The sequence below is a fragment of the Thalassophryne amazonica genome, chromosome 7, assembly GCF_902500255.1.
Source record: "Thalassophryne amazonica chromosome 7, fThaAma1.1, whole genome shotgun sequence".
Lineage (NCBI taxonomy): Eukaryota > Metazoa > Chordata > Actinopteri > Batrachoidiformes > Batrachoididae > Thalassophryne > Thalassophryne amazonica.
The window spans coordinates 483,233-510,646 of NC_047109.1; the positions used below are offsets into that span (position 1 = coordinate 483,233).

Below are 27,414 nucleotides of genomic sequence, written 5' to 3' on the forward strand. Positions count from 1 at the left end.
TTTGAAGACATGTCTAATATTTGGGTAATTATTATTTGGAGACGTGTCTAATATTTGGGTAATTATTATTTGAAGACACGTCTAATATTTGGGTAATTATTATTTGGAGACACGTCTAATATTTGGGTAATTATTATTTGGAGACGTGTCTAATATTTGGGTAATTATTATTTGAAGACGTGTCTAATATTTGGGTAATTATTATTTGGAGACGTGTCTAATATTTGGGTAATTATTATTTGGAGACGTGTCTAATATTTGGGTAATTATTATTTGGAGACATGTCTAATATTTGGGTAATTATTATTTGGAGACATGTCTAATATTTGGGTAATTATTTGAAAACATGTCTAATATTTGGGTAATTATTTGAAAACATGTCTAATATTTGGGTAATTATTATTTGAAGACATGTCTAATATTTGGGTAATTATTATTTGAAGACATGTCTAATATTTGGGTAATTATTATTTGGAGACATGTCAAGCAGGTGTGGTAGCCAAGTGGTTAGTGTGCTTGGTTTCAGTACAGAAGGTTCCTGGTTCAAACCCCACACCTGCCGCATTTCTCCATGTAAAGTGGAAACATGTAAAGTAGAGTTGCGTCAGGAAGGACATCCGGTGTAAAACGTGTGCCAAATCAACATGCAGATCCACCTTTGATCTGCTGTGGCGACCCCGAGTGAAAACAAGGGAGCGACCGAAGGGACTTACTTTTTATTTGGGGAAGTGTCTAAAATTAGGGATATTATACATAGAACTTGACTGAGTATCAATGTGATGAGTACATTGGTGTTTAATGATTTCAATATTTAAACTTCTCTCACAAAGAGTTGAGTGAACACAGAAAAATAAGGGCGAGCTGCAAGTCCTTTGACTGACTGTTTTATTGTGATAGTGTGTACAAAGGACTGAGTCTGCCCTCTGACCTATGGACACGGCGGTCTCCTGAGAATCTCCGGTGATCATCTTGATGGCGACTCCTGAGGTGAGCAGCGTGCTCACCGCTTCTTTGACTCCTGACCTGGGCGGGTCGATGATGCCCACCAGACCCAGGAAGGTCAGATTCCCCAGTTCAGGACCCGTGGCAAATGCCAAGACTGGGTGAGAGAGAAGAGCAGCACACGTTTCCTCAGCATGTTAGTTTGGAGATCAAAAAACACAAATCATACAGAACAGTTACTGTAGGTGATTCCATTAAACACTACAGTGGAAAGAAAAACATTAATAACAGTGACTGCTGGACATCAACAGCATCTCCTGTAAGGCAGCTTGGCATAACGAGCAAAACGCCACAAAAATCTTTCAACACCACCAGGAAGAACAGCAGGGCGCCCCCTGCAGGAGGCAAATGAAGTGATGACTAAAACATTTTGTTGTTTCATGGTGTAAGAAAGTCCAAAGTGTACCGGTAAAACTGATATTTGCGACCGTAATCCAGCATGAACATCCGCAAATCATCTGACACAAGGGGGTTATTCCCATTCTAATCCAATTCCATCGTTTGCACGGTTTATTATTCAGTCGGCAAGGTTTACCAAGAGGCAGTGTCGCTCCCACAGCGGTCAGGGCGCGCAGTAATCCATCAAATGTGAAAATCCATCAAATGTGAAACGGTAATTCTGTATCAGAATCCACATCAATACTTCTGTATGGGAGCTTAAATTCACCCATTTCAGCATCATTGTCTGTACGCAACTTTCTCTTGATCCCAGCTGACAGCGCCATTATTGATATCTGTATAGCAGCGCATGGGGCTGATCAGGGTGCGGAGTAATACATCCAAATGTGAAATGGTTGAATATTTTGCCACGGTTAACCCGATATTATACGGTCTGAAATCTCACACGCTTAACCAATCAGATTTTGCGGAAAAAAATGTAATTGTATTAGAATCAGAAGCTTCCTGATGGAGCGCTGATTAAATGACCATCATCTCAGTGTGACATTAGAGAGCTCGATTCAATTTTATTTTCCTCCGATACGATTACTTTTGGGTATGAGGTGCACTCAAATGCAGCGTGTGAGTGGTCGTTTGGTGGGGAGGTGTAGGGAACCTTCTTGCACATACGTGAATTATTTTTGTCATCTGCAGAGCACATCGGTCACGAGCAGTCAGCCTCAGAGTGAACACGTGTACTAAACAGCCACCGGATTCTCTTCTACTATAACATGATAGTAGAAATTACACAATTACACAAATTAGGCAAAGACTCTGCACCAAGTTTTGCAAAAAGCTTGGCGATACCCAAGTGGAAACCATTCGCAAGATTCAGCTGGCTTTTGACGATGACATCATGAGCATAACGCAAATAAAAGAACAGTATAACCGCTTCAAAAATGGGCGTACAGCAGTAGAGGGCAAAGCACATTCTGGTAGGCCATCCACAAGCCGAAATGACCAAGCGATCGACAGAATACAGACTCTGGTCATGGATGACCCGAGTGTCACCATCCAAGCAATTGTGGACGAGGTGCAGATAAGCGCAGGTTTGGTACATTCCATTTTGACGGAGGATTTGGGCATGTGGAGAGTGTCAGAGAAATTCATGCCGAAGCTACTAACCGATGGATCAGATGCAACTGCATCTAGAAATCTCTCAGGACATGCTGGAATGCTCAAGCAGTGAGCCAGACGTCCTGAAAACCAGTGATGAGATGTGGACTTACAGGTAGAACCTGGAAACCAAATCTCAGTCATGGCAATGGAGACATCCAGCATCACTGAGGCCGAAGAAAGCACAGGCAGGTGAGCGGCAAGGTCAAAGTCATGATGACGTTCTCTTAGACTCCCTTGCATTATCGGGAGGTCTATTGTTGCATTTATTATATGATATGGGATTTTGCCAACTTCTGATTGGCCCATTCACCACTTGCTGAGCTGTACCACATGCTGAGTTGACCGCTGGTGGAGTCAAGTAGACCACGCGTGCAGAGCAGCACTAGCTAATCAAGCGACGTCTTCTATCGATAATGACCAATCAGATAACGCGATACAATGCCTACTTTGGCTGTCAGTTTGTTGACAAGATGGCAGAAGACAGGTTTGCGTCTTTTAGCGATGCTGACTTAAAACGAATTTTACATGAAAATGATGCGAAGAACACCCGCAGAAATACACACTCAGCAGCCAACCTGTTTCACAAGTACGTCACTGAAAAGGGACATGCGCCCAACTTTGAAACTTGTGACAGACGGATGTTTGACGGAGTACTCGGTCGATTTTACGTGGAAGCCAGACAGGCGAATGGCAAACTTTATAAGAAACCAAGTCTGATGATTCTTTGTCACGGACTTAACAGGCATCTACAGTTGATCGATGGGATGACGGTGCAGTATGACAGTAATAATAAAGAGTTGAAACTTGAGATTGATTTTTCAGTTTTAGTATGTTTGATAAACTCTCAATTTTCTTGTTTACCATATAATAAAGCAGTTATAGACTTTTGATTTTGATTATGTGGACCTGGTCAGGATGGGGTTCAACTGAGGCCATCCTGACCAGGTCTGCATAATCACGGGTACACCTCATCAAAAGTCTATAATTGTATATTGCGATGCCTTTGATGTATATATATATATATATATATATATATATATATATATATATCAAAATGACACTAAAAACGACTCAATTTGAATCATGAGAAGACATCTTGTGAAACACAACAGCCCAGCTGGACACCATCCCCAATGAGGTCTTCCAAAAATGCTTCCCTCAAGGGCAGAACCACTGGGAGAAGTGTGGGGAGTCCCAAGGAAACTACTTCAAGGGGGATTAGGAGTTCACACCCCCAGGTGAGTAATTGTATTTTTTGTGGCCAAAGGTTGGATACTTACTGAATGCACCTTGTATACTGCTCCTGTTGTGGACCTGTAACTCTGTTAATCTCTGCAGTTGGAACATAAGTAGTTTCCTTCTGGATTACATTGTCTGAGTGCCACCTTCAGACCCATCAGGTTTTTTTTGTTTTTTTACAATGTCACAACTTTCATCTTATAGCTGATTAAATGAAAGCTGCAGCAAACAAGTGCATAGCTAAATATTTTCACCTCGCAGTCCGGCAGAGCCCATGTAGCTGATCTGCTGCTGGTAGAGCTCCCTCTGCTGGTGGTTGAGGGGTAAAGGAGCGCCTCTGCTGTTGTAGGAGCTGCAGAATCGAATGACCTTCTCATAGGCTCCCTTCATGAAGTAGACTCCAGCTTTATCCTGATGGAGACACAAACCCACATAAGGTTCACAGCTGAGTCCAACACATATTGATTTTTGATATTAAAGAGTTAAAAAAAATGACAATACAGATATATCAATGTTTATTACTCGCTAAATTTTACAAAATAAAAATTCCAAACATGTTAGATTTATATAGAAACAACTGTCTGGGAGCGTATTCCTCCATCTTGGATTATTTTGTTTGTGCAACCAACCAGCTGCCATCATGCTGCTGTCACTCAGACTGGCAGTCGCCGTGTTGCATCACTCAGCGTTTGTGTAAAATAGACTTCTTAGCTATTTTCTCCCCGCCTAGCTGGCGTAGCAGCCACTTGTCTCATTTCTGTAAAACAAAGGCTCTGGAAATGAACAGCAGCTGGTTGGTTTGCCTCTGTCTCTTGCTGCTAATGTGACCAAGGGGTGACGGGGGTACAAGCCATGCTTGACAGCATTTAAAACTATGTCAGAGCACCCTCTGCTGGATAAACTACATTATGACTCAGTTTCCAATAGCCAGTGTTTTCATGCAATGTTTATTCTGTAAAATAAAAGCTTTTATATCTGTAAAAAATAATGAAGATACAAATATGTTTGAGAAAGCCACATATCAGATGATATGATCGGGCAACTAAAATACTGGTCAGGCTCTAGTTCACGGCAATAAATCCAAACCCCTGAACAGGCCTGGGCTACCCACTGTCCAAGACCCATTAGGCCTCAGAACTAGTCCAGATTTCTGGATTCTTCCACATTTGGAATGATGTCAGCACTTCACCATGTCTGTCTGTCCATCATCATTTTAAGCATCTTAAAAGTATAAATAAATAGAAAAAAACAAAATGCACAGCTGCCGCACACCTTATATTTACACTGAACAGAAACATAAACTTCACGCTTTTGTGTTTGCTCCCATTTTTCATGAACTGAACTCAACGATCTAAAACATTTTCTATATCCACAAAAGACACATTTCTCTCAAATATTGTTCAGAAATTTGTCTAAATCTGTGTTAGTGAGCACTCTCTTTTTGTGAGATAATCCATTCCACCTCACAGGTGTGACAGATCAAGATCAAGATCAAATCAAATCAATTTTATTTATATAGCGCCAAATCACAACAAACAGTCACCCGAAGGCGCTTTATACTGCAAGGCAAAAGCCATACAATAATCACAGAAAAACCCCAACGGTCAAAAGGACCCCCTATGAGCAAGCACTTGGCGACAGTGGGAAGGAAAAACTCCCTTTTAACAGGAAGAAACCTCCAGCAGAACCAGGCTCAGGGAGGGGCAGTCTTCTGCTGGGACTGGTTGGGGCTGAGGGGAGAGAATCAGGAAAAAGACATGCTGTGGAAGAGAGCAGAGATCAATCACTAATGATTAAATGCAGAGTGGTGCATACAGAGCAAAAAGAGAAAGAAACACTCAGTGCATCATGGGAACCCCCCAGCAGTCTAAGTCTATAGCAGCATAACTAAGGCATGGTTCAGGGTCACCTGATCCAGCCCTAACTATAAGCTTTAGCTAAAAGGAAAGTTTTAAGCCTAATCTTAAAAGTAGAGAGGGTGTCTGTCTCCCTGATCCGAATTGGGAGCTGGTTCCACAGGAGAGGAGCCTGAAAGCTGAAGGCTCTGCCTCCCATTCTACTCTTAAAAACCCTAGGAACTACAAGTAAGCCTGCAGTCTGAGAGCGAAGCGCTCTACTGGGGTGATATGGTACTAAGAGGTCCGTAAGATAAGATGGGACCTGATTATTCAAAACCTTATAAGTAAGAAGAATAATTTTAAATTCTATACTAGAATTAACAGGAAGCCAATGAAGAGAGGCCAATATGGGTGAAATATGCTCTCTCCTTCTAGTCCCCGTCAGTACTCTAGCTGCAGCATTTTGAATTAACTGAAGGCTTTTCAGGGAACTTTTAGGACAACCTGATAATAATGAATTACAATAGTCCAGCCTAGAGGAAATAAATGCATGAATTAGTTTTTCAGCATCACTCTGAGACAAGACCTTTCTAATTTTAGAGATATTGCGCAAATGTAAAAAAGCAGTCCTACATATTTGTTTAATATGCGCTTTGAATGACATATCCTGATCAAAAATTACTCCAAGATTTCTCACAGTATTACTAGAGGTCAGGGTAATGCCATCCAGAGTAAGGATCTGGTTAGACACCATGTTTCTAAGATTTGTGGGGGCCAAGTACAATAACTTCAGTTTTATCTGAATTTAAAAGCAGGAAATTAGAGGTCATCCATGTCTTTATGTCTGTAAGACATTCCTGCAGTTTAACTAATTGGTGTGTGTCCTCTGGCTTCATGGATAGATAAAGCTGGGTATCATCTGCGTAACAATGAAAATTTAAGCAATGCCGTCTAATAATACTGCCTAAGGGAAGCATGTATAAAGTGAATAAAAGTGGTCCTACCACAGAACCTTGTGGAACTCCATAATTAACCTTAGTCTGTGAAGAAGACTCCCCATTTACATGAACAAATTGTAATCTATGAGATAAATATGATTCAAACCACCGCAGCGCAGTGCCTTTAATACCTATGGTATGCTCTAATCTCTGTAATAAAATTTTATGGTCAACAGTATCAAAAGCAGCACTGAGCTCTAACAGGACAAGCACAGCGATGAGTCCACTGTCTGAGGCCATAAGAAGATCATTTGTAACCTTCACTAATGCTGTTTCTGTACTATGATGAATTCTGAAACCTGACTGAAACTCTTCAAATAGATCATTCCTCTGCAGATGATCAGTTAGCTGTTTTACAACTACCCTTTCAAGAATTTTTGAGAGAAAAGGAAGGTTGGAGATTGGCCTATAATTAGCTAAGATAGCTGGGTCAAGTGATGGCTTTTTAAGTAATGGTTTAATTACTGTCACCTTAAAAGCCTGTGGTACATAGCCAATTAATAAAGATAGATTGATCATATTTAAGATCGAAGCATTAATTAATGGTAGGGCTTCCTTGAGCAGCCTGGTAGGAATGGGGTCTAATAGACATGTTGATGGTTTGGAGGAAGTAACTAATGAAAATAACTCAGACAGAACAATCGGAGAGAAAGAGTCTAACCAAATACCAGCATTACTGAAGGCAGCCAAAGATAACGATATGTCTTTGGGATGGTTATGAGTAATTTTTTCTCTAATAGTTAAAATTTTATTAGCAAAGAAAGTCATGAAGTAATTACTAGTTAAAATTAAAGGAATACTCAGCTCAATAGAGCTCTGACTCTTTGTCAGCCTGGCTACAGTGCTGAAAAGAAACCTGGGGTTGTTCTTATTTTCTTCAATTAGTGATGAGTAGTAAGATGTCCTAGCTTTACGGGGGGCTTTTTATAGAGCAACAGACTCTTTTTCCAGGCTAAGTGAAGATCTTCTAAATTAGTGAGACGCCATTTTCTCTCCAACTTACAGGTTATCTGCTTTAAGCTGCGAGTTTGTGAGTTATACCACGGAGTCAGGCGCTTCTGATTTAAGGCTCTCTTTTTCAGAGGAGCTACAGCATCCAAAGTTGTCTTCAATGAGGATGTAAAACTACTGATGAGATAATCTATCTCACTCACAGAGTTTAGGTAGCTACTCTGAACTGTGTTGGTATATGGCAATGAAGAACATAAAGAAGAATTTTTTGGACACCACTCAGACAGCCAGCAATTCAAGGAGAACATGCGGCTAAACATGTCACTCCTGTTCTGATTGGGGACACATGATGCTGTAATGGTTTAAAATCCTGCAGGGCAGCAAGGTCCCCCTGCTCAAGCCAGCACACGTCCAGGCCCGTTTGAAGTTCACCAGTGACCATCTGGATGATCCAGAGGAGGCATGGGAGAAGGTCATGTGGTCAGAAGAGACCAAAATAGAGCTTTTTGGAATCAACTGCACTTACCATGTGTAGAGGATGAGAACAACCCCAAGAAAACCATCCCAACCGTGAAGCATGAGGGTGGAAACATCATACTCTGGGGGTGCTCTTCTGCAAAGGGGACAGGACGACTGCACTGTATTGAAAGGAGGATGCGTGGGGTCATGTATTGCGAGATTTTGGCAAACAACCGCCTTCCCTCAGTAAGAGCATTGAAGATGGGTCATGGTTGGGTCTTCCAGCATGACAATGACCCTGAACACACAGCCAGGGCAACTAAGGAGGGGCTGCGTAAGAAGCATTTCAAGGTCCTGGAGTGGCCTACCACAGAACCTTGTGGAACTCCATAATTAACCTTAGTCTGTGAAGAACATGAACAAATTGTAATCTATTAGATAAATATGATTCAAACCACCGCAGCGCAGTGCCTTTAATACCTATGGCATGCTCTAATCTCTGTAATAAAATTTTATGGTCAACAGTATCAAAAGCATCACTGAGGTCTAACAGAACAAGCACAGAGATGAGTCCACTGTCTGAGGCCATAAGAAGATCATTTGTAACCTTCACTAATGCTGTTTCTGTACTATGATGGAATTCTAAAACCTGACTGAAACTCTTCAATAGACCATTCCTCTGCAGATGATCAGTTAGCTGTTTTACAACTACCCTTTCAAGAATTTTTGAGAGAAAAGGAAGGTTGGAGATTGGCCTATAATTAGCTAAGATAGCTGGGTCAAGTGATGGCTTTTTAAGTAATGGTTTAATTACTGTCACCTTAAAAGCCTGTGGTACATAGCCAACTAATAAAGATAGATTGATCATATTTAAGATTGAAGCATTAAATAATGGTAGGGCTTCCTTGAGCAGCCTGGTAGGAATGGGGTCTAATAGACATGTTGATGGTTTGGATGAAGTAACAATCGGAGAGAAAGAGTCTAACCAAATACCAGCATTACTGAAAGCAGCCAAAGATAACGATATGTCTTTGGGATGGTTATGAGTAATTTTTTCTCTAATAGTTAAAATTTTATTAGCAAAGAAAGTCATGAAGTAATTACTAGTTAAAGTTAAAGGAATACTCGGCTCAATAGAGCTCTGACTCTTTGTCAGCCTGGCTACAGTGCTGAAAAGAAACCTGGGGTTGTTCTTATTTTCTTCAATTAGTGATGAGTAGTAAGATGTCCTAGCTTTACAGAGGGCTTTTTTATAGAGCAACAGACTCTTTTTCCAAGCTAAGTGAAGATCTTCTAGATTAGTGAGACGCCATTTTCCTCTCCAACTTACGGGTTATCTGCTTTAAGCTGCGAGTTTGTGAGTTATACCACGGAGTCAGGCACTTCTGATTTAAAGCTCTCTTTTTCAGAGGAGCTACAGCATCCAAAGTTGTCTTTAATGAGGATGTAAAACTATTGACGAGATACTCTATCTCACTTACAGAGTTTAGGTAGCTACTCTGCACTGTGTTGGTATATGGCATTAGAGAACATAAAGAAGGAATCATATCCTTAAACCTAGTTACAGCCCTTTCTGAAAGACTTCTAGTGTAATGAAACGTATTCCCCACTGCTGGGTAGTCCATCAGAGTAAATGTAAATGTTATTAAGAAATGATCAGACAGAAGGGAGTTTTCAGGGAATACTGTTAAGTCTTCAATTTCCATACCATAAGTCAGAACAAGATCTAAGATGATTAAAGTGGTGGGTGGACTCATTTACATTTTGAGCAAAGCCAATTGAGTTTAATAATAGATTAAATGCAGTGTTGAGGCTGTCATTCTCAGCATCTGTGTGGATGTTAAAATCGCCCACTATAATTATCTTATCTGAGCTAAGCACTAAGTCACACAAAAGGTCTGACAATTCACATTTCATTGAAAGAGAAGCGGAGGGATGCACCACCGTGCCGCGGGACAAAACCACCTCTGTGTTGGTCTCACAGGATGGCTTTCAGATGGCTTTTAGACGGCTTTCGGTGGCTTTTCAGTTGTGTGACTATCCGAGAAATTGTGCATGAGCTGGACATGCCAGACATGTCCTGTGAGGCTTCATCACGGCGTTGCTTTGCGCCATGCGGCTCCACCTCGACGCGCGGAATTCCTCCGCTCCTCTTTCCATGACAAAAACTCCTGTAACAGTGAAATGTGCCATTCATTTCCACACTGGATGCTGTGTTGATCCGGGACGTCGTCTGACTTCCACAGGAATTGCGGAAGACGTGGACATCTGTACTTTTTCGGCACATTGAGACAGACGTGCGGAGGAATTCCGGAGCCGCTCATGGCGCGCAACAAAAAAAACACCTCCGTGTTGGAAGTCTCACAGGACATGTTGTGGCATGTCAAGCTGTTACAATTTCTTGGATACTCACTCGACTGAAAAGCCATCTGAATCTTCCAAATGGTTTCCAACACGGAGTTGGTTTTTTGTTGAGCATTTTGTGCGAAATCCTCCGCACGTCTTTCATTACAAACTCTCCTGTAACAGTGGAATGTGCCGCAAAAGTGCTATGTCCAGCTCTCTTGCCATTTCTGTGGTAGTCACATGATGTCCCGGATCAACACAGCGTTCAGTTTAGAAATGATCAGGTCGTTCCAGCCTGTCGATGGCCACTCGGTGCGCCGCGCGCCCTCCGCCGCCATGGGCTGTCTTTAAAAAGGTTTTAACACTCCTTAATCCGTGTGACGCCGACAGAATCTTCACCGAAATCCATCTGAATCTTTCGAATGGTTTCCAACTGGCTGTCTCTAACAGTTTCTGAAAAAAATTTCATGGAGCAAAGCGGCAGTCGCTCTGACATTTCACTGACAATAAAAATCCGACGAGGGGGGTGGACCAGTGCTCACTCAAAGCCTGCCCACAGGCGAATGACGCAACCGACAGGTGTGAAAAAATTCACGCATGCGCATGAAGGTTCAAGGTTGGCTGATGCAATCACACGTGATTCAAATCCATATGGTTTTTGAAAAAAAAAAAAATAAAAAGGTCCGTTACTTTTTGGACAGACCTCATATATATATATATATATATATATATATATATATATATATATATATATATATATATATATATATATATATCAGGGTTGACCGGTTTTAGATGCATTGAAAGCAAGAACAATAGACAAAAAAAATGACACTTATGTTATAATATCAAAGTTCTTTTTTGGATGTTTCTGTCTAAGTTAATAAATAAATAATATTGAAAAGTTTAAAAACACATTAATGTTTGATGGACATAACATTTGCTCTCTTCTTCAAAATTGACACACTGTACCTTTAATCCAGTAAAACAGAGTTTTTCTGTCATGTTGACAGTTTAGTTTTTCTTTTTAACATTTCTGAGTGGGATTGAACACTTTTTAAAACAATATAACCCCTAATTGTCATGTCTGAACAAGAGCTAAACCTGGACTGATTTGATTGTCAAATCAGAATCAAATTTATTGCAAAGTAAGTTCTCACATACAAGTAATTTGATCTGATGTCATTGGTGCATAAACAACAATAAAAAGAAAACAACAACAAAAAAATACTTCTGCAAGAAGTAAAGAAGTAAATTTGCTCTTTTAAAGATGAAATCACAGATGGAAAAACTTTCTGAATCAGTTTTTCACACTTTACTGTTTCACTGAGGCTGTGTGCTGAAGATGATCATTGATTAAAATTGCTTTGCTGCTTTTTTTACAGCATGTAGCGTCTGCTGTTCACGTCTCTCTCTCACTCACTCACACCGTTTTATTTGAGCAAACTTTGGAAACATGAAGGCTTTCATCTGTAAAATAAAGCCTTAATGTATCAGTCGCTATGCAGGCAGAAGGAGCTCTTTATATTGGAAGACGCTGACTGAGTTTTTGTTCTTTCACTGAGAGACTCTGTGGCTCTGCTCGGCTCTCTGCCGGCGGCGAAGGGGCGAGCAGGCAGCAGTCCGTTCTATATCTGGGAGCACGGCACAGTACAACGGCACAACATCATTGTTCCATTATCTGGGGTGAACCCTGTGTGTGTGTGTGTGTATATATATATATATATATATACGAGGGCTGTCAATAAAGTAACGGTCCTTTTTATTTTTTTCAAAAACTATATGGATTTCATTCATATGTTTTTACGTCAGACATGCTTGAACCCTCGTGCGCATGCGTGAGTTTTTCAACGCCTGTCGGTGACGTCATTCGCCTGTGAGCACTCCTTGTGGGAGGAGTCGTCCAGCCCCTCGTCGGAATTCCTTTGTCTGAGAAGTTGCTGAGAGACTGGCGCGTTGTTTGATCAAAATTTTTTCTAAACCTGTGAGACACATCGAAGTGGACACGGTTCGAAAAATTAAGCTGGTTTTCAGTGAAATTTTAACGGCTGATGAGGAGTTTTGAGGTGATACTGTCGCTTTAAGGACTTTTCACGGTGCGAGACGTCGTGCAGCGCTCTCAGGCAGCGTCATCAGCCTGTTCAAGCTGAAAACCTCCACATTTCAGGCTCTATTGATCCAGGACGTCGTGAGAGAACAGAGAAGTTTCAGAAGAAGTCGGTTTCAGCATTTTATCCGGATATTCCACTGTTAAAGGAGATTTTTTTAATGAAAGACGTGCGGACGGGTCCGCGCGTCGGGACGCAGCCGACGCGGTGCGGCGGCACAGGAAAAACACCTCTGTTGAAAGCCTTAAGGACAAGTTGGAACATGTCCTGCCTGTTAAACAATTTCTCATATACTCACTCCACTGAAAGCCATCAAAAGCCGCCTGGATTTTACAAATGGTTATCAACACGGAGGTGTTTTTCCTGTGCCGCCGCACCGCGTCGGCTGCGTCCCGACGCGCGGATCCGTCCGCACGTCTTTCATTAAAAAAAATCTCCTTTAACAGTGGAATATCCGGATAAAATGCTGAAACCGACTTCTTCTGAAACTTCTCTGTTCTCTCACGACGTCCTGGATCAATAGAGCCTGAAATGTGGAGGTTTCAGCTTGAACAGGCTGATGACGCTGCCTGAGAGCGCTGCACGACGTCTCGCACCGTGAAAAGTCCTTAAAGCGACAGTATCACCTCAAAATCTCTCATCAGCCGTTAAAATTTTCACTGAAAACCAGCTTAATTTTTCGAACCGTGTCCACTTCGATGTGTCTCACAGGTTTAGAAAAAATTTTGATTAAACAACGCGCCAGTCTCTCAGCAACTTCTCAGACAAAGGAATTCCGACGAGGGGCTGGACGACTCCTCCCACAAGGAGTGCTCACAGGCGAATGACGTCACCGACAGGCGTGGAAAAACTCACGCATGCGCACGAGGGTTCAAGCATGTCTGACGTAAAAACATATGAATGAAATCCATATAGTTTTTGAAAAAAATAAAAAGGACCGTTACTTTATTGACAGCCCTCGTATATATATATATATTTTTTTTTTAAGTAAAACTGGAGCCGTAAGTTCAAGGGCACTTTGACGGCCTTTATCTGACAGGTAAGGTCTATCTAAGGTTAGACCTTACCTGCGTGAAGCGCCTTGAGGCAACTCTGTTGTGATTTGACGCTATATAAAGGAAAATAAATTGAAAAACTGAAATTAAATGCCACCCTCAGCTGCTGACCTGCTGCGTGCGGTGAACACATCGAATGGCCATCCACTTCTGCTCAGATGTGAAGGGATGCTCCTCCAGACGGACGTACTCCTTCTGCACTGTTTCCAACCCCATCTGGAGGACACAAAGACGGTGGACACGGTTCGACATGCGGGAGGAGAAGCAGCAGCTCTGTCCATTATAACCACTCCTCACACATCCTCAAACAGCAGATGGTCCACATGGTTTACGTTTACATGGGGATTATCCATGTGTACCTTCATGGCGAGGGCGATCAGCGCTCCCTCGGTGGGCCGCCCCAGGAGGGTGTGGTTCCTGATGACAGAGTCATTACACACGCAGCCGACCTACCGACACACAAACGTCAAGAGTCTTTATCCTACTGACCACTATCTGCAACCTATTTATTTATTTATTTACTTACAATGGTCACATTTGGATTCAAAAAGCCCTTAATTCATTAAACTGAAGTAGAGCTACAACTAATCGATTCATCAACAAAAAAAGTCAACTAATATTAGTTATTTGGTGTAAGAAATGTCAGAAAATGGTGCAAATGTATTTCCAAAATCAAGAAGACACCTTCCAATGTTATTTTGTCCACAACCCAAAAATATCAAGTTTTGTATTCGTGAGGACAAAAGAAAAAAATTAACAGTAAAAAAAAGGGGGGCAGTTTAGTGTTGGACAATATTCATTTTGTCCACAGAGGATCTGCTGCGGTGACTCAGAGTAAACAGGAGCAACCCTTCCATCGCCAAATTCTATACAAAGTCTCTTATTTTTTAATTTGAAAGCTTCTGCACAGGCTGGATGGCAGCTGCACAACAGCAAACACTAACCGAAGCATTAAATAGACAAACTGTGCAGCAAGTCTGCAAGTGTGTGAACGTGAGCACAGTCTGAAATGATTTGTCCCGTTGGTCTCCTCGATGCCGTCAGCAAACTCACCTCTACCACCTTGCTGATGGACGGGCAAGAGAACCCATGGATGATCTCCCCGTCCACTAAAACATCTCCTGTTCCATTGTAGCCGACACCAGTCACCTGAAAGACACACGCACAAACCCACAAAAAAAAAAAAAAAAAAAATCATTTATTTATTATATTTGCCAACATTAAAAAAAATAAATAAAATAAAAATCTTGCTTGCTTTGGATGACAGTCTCGCTGTAAAAAGAATGTTGGTGCTTCTGTGGTCATTCATCAACTGCACAATATCCTGATGTCTCTTCCTACTAATCTGTTTTCCGGGTCCCCAAAAACATAATGACAGCAGATGGGTTCTGACAACCTTAAGAGGAACAAACTCAACATTTTTTTCTTGATATTAGCATGCAACAGTGTTTTGGACATTTTCAATTTTCTAACAAGCTTCGCAGCCATATTTGTTTTTGTTGTTGGGGTTTCTCCCTGACGTCAGTGGGGATTCCCTTATGTTTACTTACTCTCCACACAGGGAACAGTTGGTGCTGTACAAACCAGCACTGTATTCTCTTTCACTGGAACACATTCATTTAAATCAAAGTGCACATCAGAACGGAACATGGCGCCGTGAAACTCAGTGTGCTGTTCAGTGTATACTTAAAAACAAAGAAAAAACCCTCCATCGTCAACAAAGCATCACACAGCTGGGCTGAAGAATTAACAGTTTCATAGATCTTATAATGTACAGAGTAAATGAAAATTAAAATATCACTCTGCTCTCATATTACTGAATTACAAAGACATCAGATTTTCCTCGAATTGCAGCTTTTAAAGGCAAACAGCTGAGGATGCATGCAGACTTATCCTGTATGTACTGTGTGCAGGGTGAGGAAGTCGTGCTTCTTTTATGTGTAAAGTCACTTTCACAAATTTGATGCCCACACTGGCACGCAATCGTGCGTGCCAATGAGTAAACACATCATAAACTGTGCAAAGCCCTGTGTGCAGTGACATGCGGTGTTTGTGAATAGGTTGGGCAATGTTCACAACTAGTTCACGCAAATGGCATGAAATTTATGCGTGCCAGAAATTTTGAACATTTCACAATTTTCTTTGCATACTGGCACACAGCCTTTGCAGTTTACGACAGGTTTACTCACTGTCACGCACGCTTGCCTGCCAGTGCGGGGGTCAAATTCGTGAAAGTGTCAAGATGGCTTAAGCTGCATGTGTTCGTGCTCAGCAGCGCCCTCCTTTCAGTGTAGTGTTGTCATGGTAACCAAAGACTGACTGCCATTTTTTACTCTGTGGAACAATTTTGTATGTAATACACACTGATATATTCTCCAAATCTAGACATCAGACGGTTTCCAGCAGAGTCCCAGAATCCATTTTGAACTCATCAACATCAACAATCCGTCAGCTCAAAGAAAGCGAGACTTAAGACTTTTGTGTGTGTGTGTATGTGTGTGTGTCAGAATAAATTCAAGACCGTTACCTTTACTGTGCATTATGTCTAACAAGGTGTAGGTTTGTCTGCTCGGAGCGTTCCAGCAAGAAACGATAGATTTCTCTGGTCTATGATGTCACTTCAGGTAGTGTCCCGAGAGACTTTCACTGAATCATAAAAGTGAGACCCTTCGGCTGCACTCTTGTTTTCACTCAGGGTGACCACTGCTGATCCAAGGTGGGGTCTGCACGCTGATTTTTTACATCGGATGCCCTTCCTGATGCAACCCCACATTGCATGGCGAAATGTGGCAGGGATAGTTTTAATTGCAATGTCAGAAGAAAATGTAAATAAAATCCTACTTTCTGTGTCTCAGAACGTTTAAGATATTTTAATAAATTAAGGCCTTATAATCACAGAAAGATTACCATATTTTCCCAAAGTATAAGTTGCAGAACGTTTAAGATATTTTAATAAATTAAGGCCTTATAATCACAGAAAGATTACCATATTTTCCCAAAGTATAAGTTGCAGCTTTTGTGTTTTGTTTTCATGAGTTTGGAAGGTCCTGCAACTTATAAACAAAAAGAAAAAAATAAATAAATCACAGATTTGTTAATAATACAAATTAAAATGACTACAGTATTTATATAGAACTTTCCAAATAATCAAATCACTAAACAAATTAAACTGCAATGATAAAAGAATGACAAAAATAAATAAATACACTGCATCAATGAACAAAAATCCCAAATTAAAGCAGCAAAAATGCTGAAAAAGGTACGATTTATGAGTTTTTCCTCATCAAGAGGTGTTTTTTTTTTTTTTTTTTTTTACATTTGCAACTAACAATCCGGAAAAAGGAAAAATACAGTAACAAGTTCGATGCCCTTTAAGACTTTTGAAAGGATCAGCAGGAACCCTGAAAGAAGACATTTAAATTTCTTAAACTGACACTGAAACCCGTTAAGTGGTGTGATGCGGGGGCGGGGCTTGTGTTTAGTTTGGGTTCAGGTCAGAGGACACAGACCTCGGCGTGGAAGCCATCTGACGTGAACAGCTGAGTGACGGTCATTTCGTTCTTGGTCAGAGTTCCTGTTTTGTCCGAACAGATCACATCACAGCATCCTGGAAAATTAACGGGAAATAGATCATGAATAAAAAGTAACAACACTCCATCTGTTTGTTAGGTTAAAACTGCATTTCTGTTAAACTTCAACCGTTTTACAGATTTTCTGGCGTTCTTATGAGATTATCAAATGTTTGACTGTGAGAGCAAAGAAATTTAAAATCTATTCTGTGAATCATTAATACAACAAGACTTTATGGGAGCTTTATTGATTCATGATTGGAAATATTTATGACATTAAAGCGTCACTCATAATTCACAAATATAAGTGGTGTTTGTCAGCAGAAAATCCGTCCTTTTGGTAAGGAAAAATAAAAGGAAAATAAAAGCTCAAAATCAAGTTTTTATACATTAATACTGAGATGTTAAAGCTCTGTGTGCTAAACAAAAGTCATGCATTTCTGGCATTTATAAATGCCTTTTTTAACTGAATTTTGGGCTTCAAGTCAGAAATGTACCAGAAGAGCTGAAATGCTCAAATTGCTCACTAGATGGCAGCAAAATCTGTTGAAATGTGTGGTAAGGTCTCAACTGTTAATAAGATGGGCTGACAGCCAAAGATCAGCTTACAGTCGTGTCTGTGCCCTTATGGACAACTTACTTATAATAACCATTTTTTTCCAAAACAGGCTGAAGAAGGTTATTTACATAAATCATCTTGACCGTGCATGTAACAGCATTTGCATGTTCATATTTTGTGTGACACACCTACATAATAAGTGGGAGGCAGAGACAGGATACCCCAGAATCATTTGGACCCACACACACACACACACGCTTGGATAAAGAATGATGTCTGAGAAACGCACCCAGAGTTTCCACAATCGGAAGTTTCTTAATGATGGCTCTTTTCTTCACCATGCGCATCACGCCCAGCGCCAGCGTGACCGTCACTACGATGGGTAAGCCCTCTGGGATAGCAGCTACCGCCAGGCTGGAGGGAGGAACCACCAATCAATTATCAATAATTTACAGACAGAGGTCAGTAAATCAGACAACCAGAAAACATCAAGAAGAGACATTGCAGTAACATCAGAAATTCTTAGTCCAAGAGTTTCTGTATAAAATAAATGTAAATTTTGCTCAAGCTGAAATTTTCAGGATAGGTACAGAATAAAGTGTAAAATCAGACACTAGAAGTCGCTGAAAAATCCCACAAGTGGCTTTTTAATAATGCAATATGGTGTCCAAAACGGGCACAATTTCACTTTTTACATCTTTGCTTTGGCAAAGGTAAAAAAACAAAAACAAACTCAAACGTACAGTTGTGTTGAAAATAATAGTGTGTTTAAAACAGTGAGTAAAGCTCAAAAGCCTGATATTTTTTATGTCTACACACACAAATGCACTGGGAACATTGTACATTCTGCTCCAATTGAAAACATGGACAAAAATTGATCAAATTTGTTATTACTGTACAGAAAGTGAAGAAAAAGGAATTAATATTCCCTATTCTTAAATAAGCAACATGATCGCTCCATGAACACATTTAAAAGCAATTTACACCTGCTATTAAGCAGGATCCAACAGTGTGACCTTTTCCACACACGGACAGAGAACCAGTGATGGGCACAGCTAACCAAAAAGTTAGCTTTGATAACAGCTAATCAGCTAACTGAAAAGTTATCTTTTATGAAGCTAAACCGATAAACAACCCAAAAAATTATCAGAAGCTACAGCTAACCGATAACTTCCAGTATTGTCTCTGGTACACTTGCAACTACTAAGAAGCTGATTTTGAGTTTTAACACCACGATCACTTCTGGTAGCATCAAAGGCGACCACAGAACCAAACGAGTCAGCACTTCTATCTTTGTGCACCCTGCCCCCTGCTGGAAGCTTAAGTTTACTACATAACTTGCAGCAGTGAAGCAGTTGAGCGCAACGAAGGTCAACTCTAAACACACACACACACTTCCTGAGAGGAGAAGCTGCTGGTGTTGTTCTACAGAGCCACCATCGAGAGCATCCTGACGTACTGCATCACAGCGTGGTACGGGGGGGGGGGGGGGGGGGGGGGGTGCTCAGCAGCAGACAGGAGAGCGCTGCAGAGGGTGATCAAAACGGCCCAGGTGGTTGCTCTCTGCCCAGCCTGGAAGACATTGCCAGCTCTCGCTACCTCAGCAGAGCTGCCAGCATCAGCAAAGACGCATCCCATCCCATCCCAAAACTAGGACAAACAGACTCAGGGACAGCATTCTCCCCAGAGCGATCACTGCTCTGAACAATAACAAATCACTCTAATCCACACTTTCAGGTTTCTTGTACAATATCTGTAAACCATGTGCAATTTTCCCATGCAATATGATTCCACAGTTGTATATAATTCTCATTTTACTTGGTCCACATTTTATTTTATTTCATTTTACCTTATGTTTATATTAGTTGTACAGATACTCTGAATAATTTACCATTAAATTTCACTATCTTTTATATTGTCTAAAAATTACTCCACGGAAAGCACCTTTTTGGAGTTGCGCTCAAATCTCGTAATGCAAATTACAATGACAATAAAGGCGATTCTGATTCTGACACACACACAAAAAGTCATTATCCCATAACAGCATATAGCAGTGTCGCCATGAGGCAGAGGTCTTGGAAAATAAAGCAGTTTTGACTTATGGTTTTGATTTATAAAACAAATTAATCCAGATAGAATAACTCCATTAATGCCAAATATATAATGAGGAAAATAAGTATTTGAACACCCTGCGATTTTGCAAGTTCTCCCACTTAGAAATCATGGAGGGGTCTGAAATTTTCATCTTAGGTGCATGTCCAGTGTGAGAGACATAATCTAAAAAAAAAATCCGGAAATCACAATGTATGATTTTTTTAATATTTTATTTGTATGTTACTGCTGCAAAAGTATTTGAACACCTGTGAAAATCAATGTTAATGTTTGGTACAGTAGCCTTTGTTTGCAATTACAGAGGTCAAATGTTTCCTGTAGTTTTTCACCAGGTTTGCACACAGTGCAGCAGGGATTTTGGCCCAGTTCTCCATACAGATCTTCTCTAGATCTTTCAGGTTTGGAGTTTCAGCTCCCTCTAAAGGTTTTCTATTGAGTTCAGGTCTGGAGACTGGCCAGGCCACTCCAGGAGCCCCTCCTTAGTTGCACTGGTTGTGTGTTTGGGATCATTGTCATGCTGGAAGACCCATCCATGACCCATCTTCTCTTACTGAGGGAAGGAGGCTGTTTGCCAAAATCTCACAATACATATGGCCCCATGCATCCTCCCTTCAATACAGTGCAGTCATCCTGTCCCCTTTGCAGAAGAGCACCCGCAGAGTATGATGTTTCCACCCCCATGCTTCACGGTTGGGATGGTTTTCTTGGGGTTGTTCTCATCCTCTAAACATGGTAAGTGGAGTTGATTCCAAAAAGCTCTATTTTGGTCTCATCTGACCACATGACCTTCTCCCATGCCTCCTCTGGATCCAGATGGTCACTGGTGAACTTCAAACGGACCTGGACATGTGCTGGCTTGAGCAGGGGGACCTTGCTGCCCTGCAGGATTTTAAACCATGACAGCATCATGTGTTACCAATGTAATCTTTGTGGCTGTGGTCCCAGCTCTCTTCAGGTCATTGACCAGGTCCTCCTGTGTAGTTCTAAGCTTTCTCAGAATCATCCTTACCCAACAAAGTGAGATTTTGCATGGAATTCCAGACCGAGGGAGATTGACAGTCATTTTGTGTTTCTTCCACTTTCGGATTTGTCTTTTTTAGATTATGTCTCTCACAGTGAACATGCACCTAAGATGAAAATTTCAGACCCCTCCATGATTTCTAAGTGGGAGAACTTGCAAAACTGCAGGGTGTTCAAATACTTATTTTCCTCACTGTAACACATATCTTTTAATTTTAAATAATGCACTAATTCTGAAGTTTTGTAACAAACACAGACAGATGCCAAAGGGATTATGGGTAAAATGAGCCTCCGCTAACACTGTCTGGTTGACTCATTCTATGTAAAAACCATCACGTTAATGTGAGGTGTTTACATATAAAATGTGCTTTTGTAAAATATGCCATTTTTTTATTTCTTAAAAAAAAAGCCACTTGTAAAAGCCAAAAGTCAAGTTGTGATTAGACAACCGTCTGATATAACTGGGGTCAAAATAAATAGAACACTGCCATCTACTGGTCCCCAGATACTCAGACCCTAACCCATAATCCTTTGCATGTCAGCGAGTTGCTGCGGTTTAACACAGAGAGAATCCATGACAACAACTGTAAATGAACATTATACAACCAAAATGAACATTTTTATTTCTTTTCATCAGCTGCCACAACTCTCTGGTGCGCAAAGGATTATGAGATATCTCAATACTGCCATGAACTGGCCAGGCTACACTACTGGCCAGGAGATGGCAGTAGAGACCCTGAAAACTTGCTAAAACAAATATTCCAAATAAATAATACATGTCTGCTATATTTAAGATGTATGGAATTTAATAAATGCAAACCAAATTTCAGACATCTTATATATTACTCTGGAACAAAGATGACAGATAGTGTTTGACATAAGCAACATGTTAAAGAGCAAACAGGAAGTGATTGCAGCGTACAATGATTCCAACTGAAAATAATTGAGAAGCAACCTGAGCGTCTTCTGGCATTTTTACATAAAACAAACAATAACAATGTCTATAAACCCAGAGAATACATTCACGAGAGTTTTAGGCACAGTATAGAAAGGGTTTAATGCTGTTGTCCATGTGGAGCCTGATCAGAGTGTCTCAAATGCATTTCTCCTGTCATGAATGTACTGAGATTACCCATAATGCAGAGACACAATGTCCACACTAAAACCTTCAAAATTTGTGCATTACTTTAAAACTAAAACATATATCTGACATTTTCACTTTATAAAACTTCAGAAGTGACATTAATTTAACTAACTTATCCAAAATTAGTTTAGTTGAAATTTGAACCATAAGTTAAAACTGTATGCCTCTGGATGACTTGGGTGATATTGCCAGCGAGTCAGTATGGGGTCAAAAGAAATGAGCTTTTTTTCTTTTCTGTGACCAGTTCTCCTTTGTTTGCAGAGGATAGAACGGTACAACTACTACAAAACATTTAACAGGTAGGTACGCAAATCTTTTTTGACGTCAGACTTCATAAATGTTTGTAACTGTTAAGCTTTGTCCACCACGCCTGTAAAAATATGTTAGCGGTCTAAAACTTATCGGACCAAAATTTATTGGAAGATAATTAGTCTGCTGATGGTTTTCAAAATTATCTGAAAATCTAATTCGATAATAAAATCATTAGCTTTGATAATTAGAGGTTCGCGGATTAGCGGAACTGTGCCCACCACTGCACAGAACTTAAAAATCAGGACAAAGACAGGGCGGAGCTTGACAGTGCACATTATGACAATCGAGTGCAGAGCATCTTGTCAGAATTCGACAGGTGCTTTACTGACATTGCATCCACTGAGCCTGTTGTCAGTTTTCTCCATTTTCCATTTGGGGGAAATTTTGATGTGGACTGTATAACATCCAAAATGTCATCACTCTTCAACCTGGATATTTGTGCTATTGAGAACGAGATCCTCACAAAAAAATGACAAAATGACATTGAGCTCAAATCCAGAGCAACAACTGATATGAACGTGTAATTTTGGAATCTAATGCAGAACGAGAAGTACCCCAACCTCAGACAAACTGCACAGAATTTGACTGCACTTTCTGGATCAACAAATCTGTGTGAGTCTGCCTTTTCACATGTGAAAATCATTATGTCAAAATACAGACCCACCATAAATGATGACCAGCTTGCGGCCTGCTTACGGCTACACTCAGCTCCTACTGTCCGGACTATGAGAGCTAGCTAGCTGCCTGCTCTCAGTGCCAGAAGTCCAGTTAAGGTAACTGTTCCAACTTGAATTAGGCACTGTATTATTTGGGGTGGTTGCTGTTGTGTTGTTATGGGCCAGTCTGAGGCCTGCTTATTCTTTGCACCATGCACATTTACTTCAATGTATTATTATAGTTAAAATGTTATCTTTGTGCCAGAAAATTGTATTATTTTGGGGCACAATAAATTGTGGCTATGCTATGGCTTGGTAGACAGCGATACAATTTCAACTTTAACAGTAGATCTTGGTTCATAAAAAGTCAGGTACCGCTGTTCTATGCAGTCATTACCTCGAGGTTTAACTTTTGGAAACATCAGACACTTGCAGTTTCCTCGCTTGTGAGGATAGTAGGAAGGCCTTTTTTTTTTTTTTTGTTTATTTTCTACAAGCCCTCTGGTGGCTGAAAAGTCCAATGCGGGATGCACAAGACCTGTTACATTTGGGGCAAATGAACACTTGAGTAGGCTGGGCTTGTGCTGCTGCCCGCTCTTTCTGTCTTTGATGCTTCTGGCGTGAGGCCTCACTTCTTTCTGCCTCAAACTTCAGGCTGGCGGATTTGATGCTGGAACGCCAGCTGAGTCTATCTGTAGCTAGATGCTGCCATGACTGATGCTGAATGGCTGCAAGGGAGAGCTGTTTCTTCAGCTGGTCCTTATAGCGCTTTTTGGGGGTCCCTTGGTTTCGTCTCCCTTCCTTGAGCTCGCCAAAGAGAATTAATTTCGGCATGCGTGTATCATCCATCCTGGCTACGTGACCTGCCCAACGAAGCTGTTGTTTGAGTACAATAGACTCCATGCTGGGCAATTTGGCTCTGGTAAGGATGTCCTCATTTGAGACGTAGTCCTGCCACTTGATCCCGAAGATGTTTCGGAGACAACGCTGATGAAAGCGTTCCAGTAATCTGATCTGCTGGTGATACAGAACCCAGGTTTCAGCTCCATACAGGAGGGTAGGGACCACAATGGCTCTGTAGACCTGCACTTTTGTGGAAAGGCGCAGTGCATGATTCTGCCAGACTTTCTTAGAGAGTCGACCAAAAGAACTGCTGGCCTTGGCAAGGCGACTGTCTAGGTCCTTGGCAACAGATGCGTCGTTTGAGATAACACTACCGAGATACGTGAAGTGCTCTACTGCATTCAGGCTGGTACCCTCGATGTTGATTTGGGGTGGGGTATATGCTGTATGGGGGACCGGTGATATAGCACTTCTGTCTTTCTCAGGCTGATGGTGAGGCCGAAGGCTCTTGCTGCTTCAGCAAAACAGTTGACAATGTGCTGCAAGGCTTGCTCCATATGGGCGACGAGGGTGCAGTCATCTGCGAAGAGCAGCTCCATGATTAGCTGTTCTGTGATCTTATCGTATCGTTATCTTTGGCTGCTTTCAGTGATGCGGGTATTTGGTTAGACTCTTTCTCTCAGATTGTTCTGTCTGAGTTATTTTCATTAGTTACTTCCTCCAAACCATCAACATGTCTATTAGACCCCATTCCTACCAGGCTGCTCAAGGAAGCCCTACCATTATTTAATGCTTCGATCTTAAATATGATCAATCTATCTTTATTAGTTGGCTATGTACCACAGGCTTTTAAGGTAGCAGTAATTAAACCATTACTTAAAAAGCCATCACTTGACCCAGCTATCTTAGCTAATTATAGGCCAATCTCCAACCTTCCTTTTCTCTCAAAAATTCTTGAAAGGGTAGTTGTAAAACAGCTAACTGATCATCTGCAGAGGAATGGTCTATTTGAAGAGTTTCAGTCAGGTTTGAGAATTCATCATAGTACAGAAACAGCATTAGTGAAGGTTACAAATGATCTTCTTATGGCCTCAGACAGTGGACTCATCTCTGTGCTTGATCTGTTAGACCTCAGTGCTGCTTTTGATACTGTTGACCATAAAATTTTATTACAGAGATTAGAGCATACCATAGGTATTAAAGGCACTGCGCTGCGGTGGTTTGAATCATATTTATCTAATAGATTACAATTTGTTCATGTAAATGGGGAATCTTCTTCACAGACTAAGGTTAATTATGGAGTTCCACAAGGTTCTGTGCTAGGACCAATTTTATTCACTTTATACATGCTCCCCTTAGGCAGTATTATTAGACGGCATTGCTTAAATTTTCATTGTTACGCAGATGATACCCAGCTTTATCTATCCATGAAGCCAGATGACACACACCAATTAGCTAAACTGCAGGATTGTCTTACAGACATAAAGACATGGATGACCTCTAATTTCCTGCTTTTAAACTCAGATAAAACTGAAGTTATTGTACTTGGCCCCACAAATCTTAGAAACATGGTGTCTAACCAGATCCTTACTCTGGATGGCATTACCCTGACCTCTAGTAATACTGTGAGAAATCTTGGAGTCATTTTTGATCAGGATATGTCATTCAATGCGCATATTAAACAAATATGTAGGCCTGCTTTTTTGCATTTGCGCAATATCTCTAAAATAAGAAAGGTCTTGTCTCAGAGTGATGCTGAAAAACTAATTCATGCATTTATTTCCTCTAGGCTGGACTATTGTAATTCATTATTATCAGGTTGTCCTAAAAGTTCCCTGAAAAGCCTAATTCAAAATGCTGCAGCTAGAGTACTAACAGGATATATATCTCACCCATATTGGCCTCTCTTCATTGGCTTCCTGTTAATTCTAGAATAGAATTTAAAATTCTTCTTCTTACTTATAAGGTTTTGAATAATCAGGTCCCATCTTATCTTAGGGACCTCATAGTACCATATCACCCCAATAGAGCGCTTCGCTCTCAGACTGCAGGCTTACTTGTAGTTCCTAGGGTTTGTAAGAGTAGAATGGGAGGCAGAGCCTTCAGCTTTCAGGCTCCTCTCCTGTGGAACCAGCTCCCAATTCAGATCAGGGAGACAGACACCCTCTCTACTTTTAAGATTAGGCTTAAAACGTTCCTTTTTGCTAAAGCTTATAGTTAGGGCTGGATCAGGTGACCCTGAACCATCCCTTAGTTATGCTGCTATAGACTTAGACTGCTGGGGGGTTCCCATGATGCACTGAGTGTTTCTTTCTCTTTTTGCTCTGTATGCACCACTCTGCATTTAATCATTAGTGATTGATCTCTGCTCCCCTCCACAGCATGTCTTTTTCCTCGTTCTCTCCCTCAGCCCCAACCAGTCCCAGCAGAAGACTGCCCCTCCCTGAGCCTGGTTCTGCTGGAAGTTTCTTCCTGTTAAAAGGGAGTTCTTCCTTCCCACTGTCGCCAAGTGCTTGCTCACAAGGGGTCGTTTTGACCGTTGGGGTTTTTACGTAATTACTGTATGGCCTTGCCTTACAATATAAAGCGCCTTGGGGCAACTGTTTGTTGTGATTTGGCGCTATATAAATAAAATTGATTTGATTTGATCTTAGTGTGGGACAGAAGGCGCCGCAAGTTAAACAGACTTCCGTCGGTTCTGAAGCGGATATAGATGCCGTCTGTCAAGTCTTCTTTGGCCTCACAAAGCATCATGCTGAAGAAGATGGAGAACAGAGTGGGCGCGAGGATGCAACCTTGTTTGACGCCATTTGAGATGGGGAAGCTGCCGGACAGAGTCCCGTTGTACTTCACTTCTCCCATCTGGCCTTCATGCAGCTGGCGGATGATGGTGAGGAGCTTTGGAGGGCAGCCAAGGCGTGCAAGAATCTTCCACAAACCCTCATGACTGACCGTGTCAAAAGCCTTGGTTAGGTCTATGAAGGCTGCATAAAGGGCCATGTTCTGTTCTCTGCACTTCTCCTGGATCTGTCTCAGGACGAAGATCATGTCGGTGGTTCCCCTGTTGGCCCGAAATCCACACTGACTCTCGGGAGTGTTTTCATGCACTATGGTAGGGGTAAGCCTGTTGAGCAGCACTCAAGCCAAAATCGTACCTGCTATTGAGAGGAGAGTGATGCCCCGGTAATTAGAACAGTCGGACTTGTCGCCCTTGTTCTTGTACAGAGAGACAATGACCGCATCCCTAAGGTCATGTGGAACCATTTCCTTTTCCTAGCAACTGGAGAAGAGAATCTGAAGCTTGTCGAGGACTGCCTCAGCTCCATTTTGGTACACCTCTGCTGGGATGCCATCTATGCCAGGAGACTTCCCTGGATTCAGCTGCGTGGTGGCCTTCGGATCTCTTCAAGTGTTGGGGGGTCATCAAGTTCCCATTTCACCTCCACCTGGGGAATCTTCTCGATTGATGACTCTTGCACAGTGCGCCTGTCACTGAAGAGGTTTTCAAAGTGTTCTGACCAACGCTGCATAATGGTTTCCTTGTCCGTCAGAAGGGTGGAGCCGTCTGAGGAGCGCAGGGGTGCTTGCACTTGATGTGCTGGCCCATGGATGGTCTTAAGGGCTTCATAAAAGGAGCGCATGTCTC

At 41.4% G+C, this 27,414-nt stretch overlaps 1 protein-coding gene across 1 annotated transcript in view; it reads right to left on the minus strand.

Moving 5' to 3' along the window:
• The window catches only part of atp2c1 (ATPase secretory pathway Ca2+ transporting 1), a 167,225-nt gene that overhangs the window by 26,427 nt on the left and 113,384 nt on the right, over positions 1-27,414 (minus strand). The window contains 7 exon segments of the mRNA XM_034173700.1: positions 929-1,099; positions 4,053-4,209; positions 13,665-13,769; positions 13,913-14,002; positions 14,607-14,702; positions 17,063-17,160; positions 17,971-18,095. Coding sequence (XP_034029591.1) covers positions 929-1,099; positions 4,053-4,209; positions 13,665-13,769; positions 13,913-14,002; positions 14,607-14,702; positions 17,063-17,160; positions 17,971-18,095 — 842 coding nt within the window.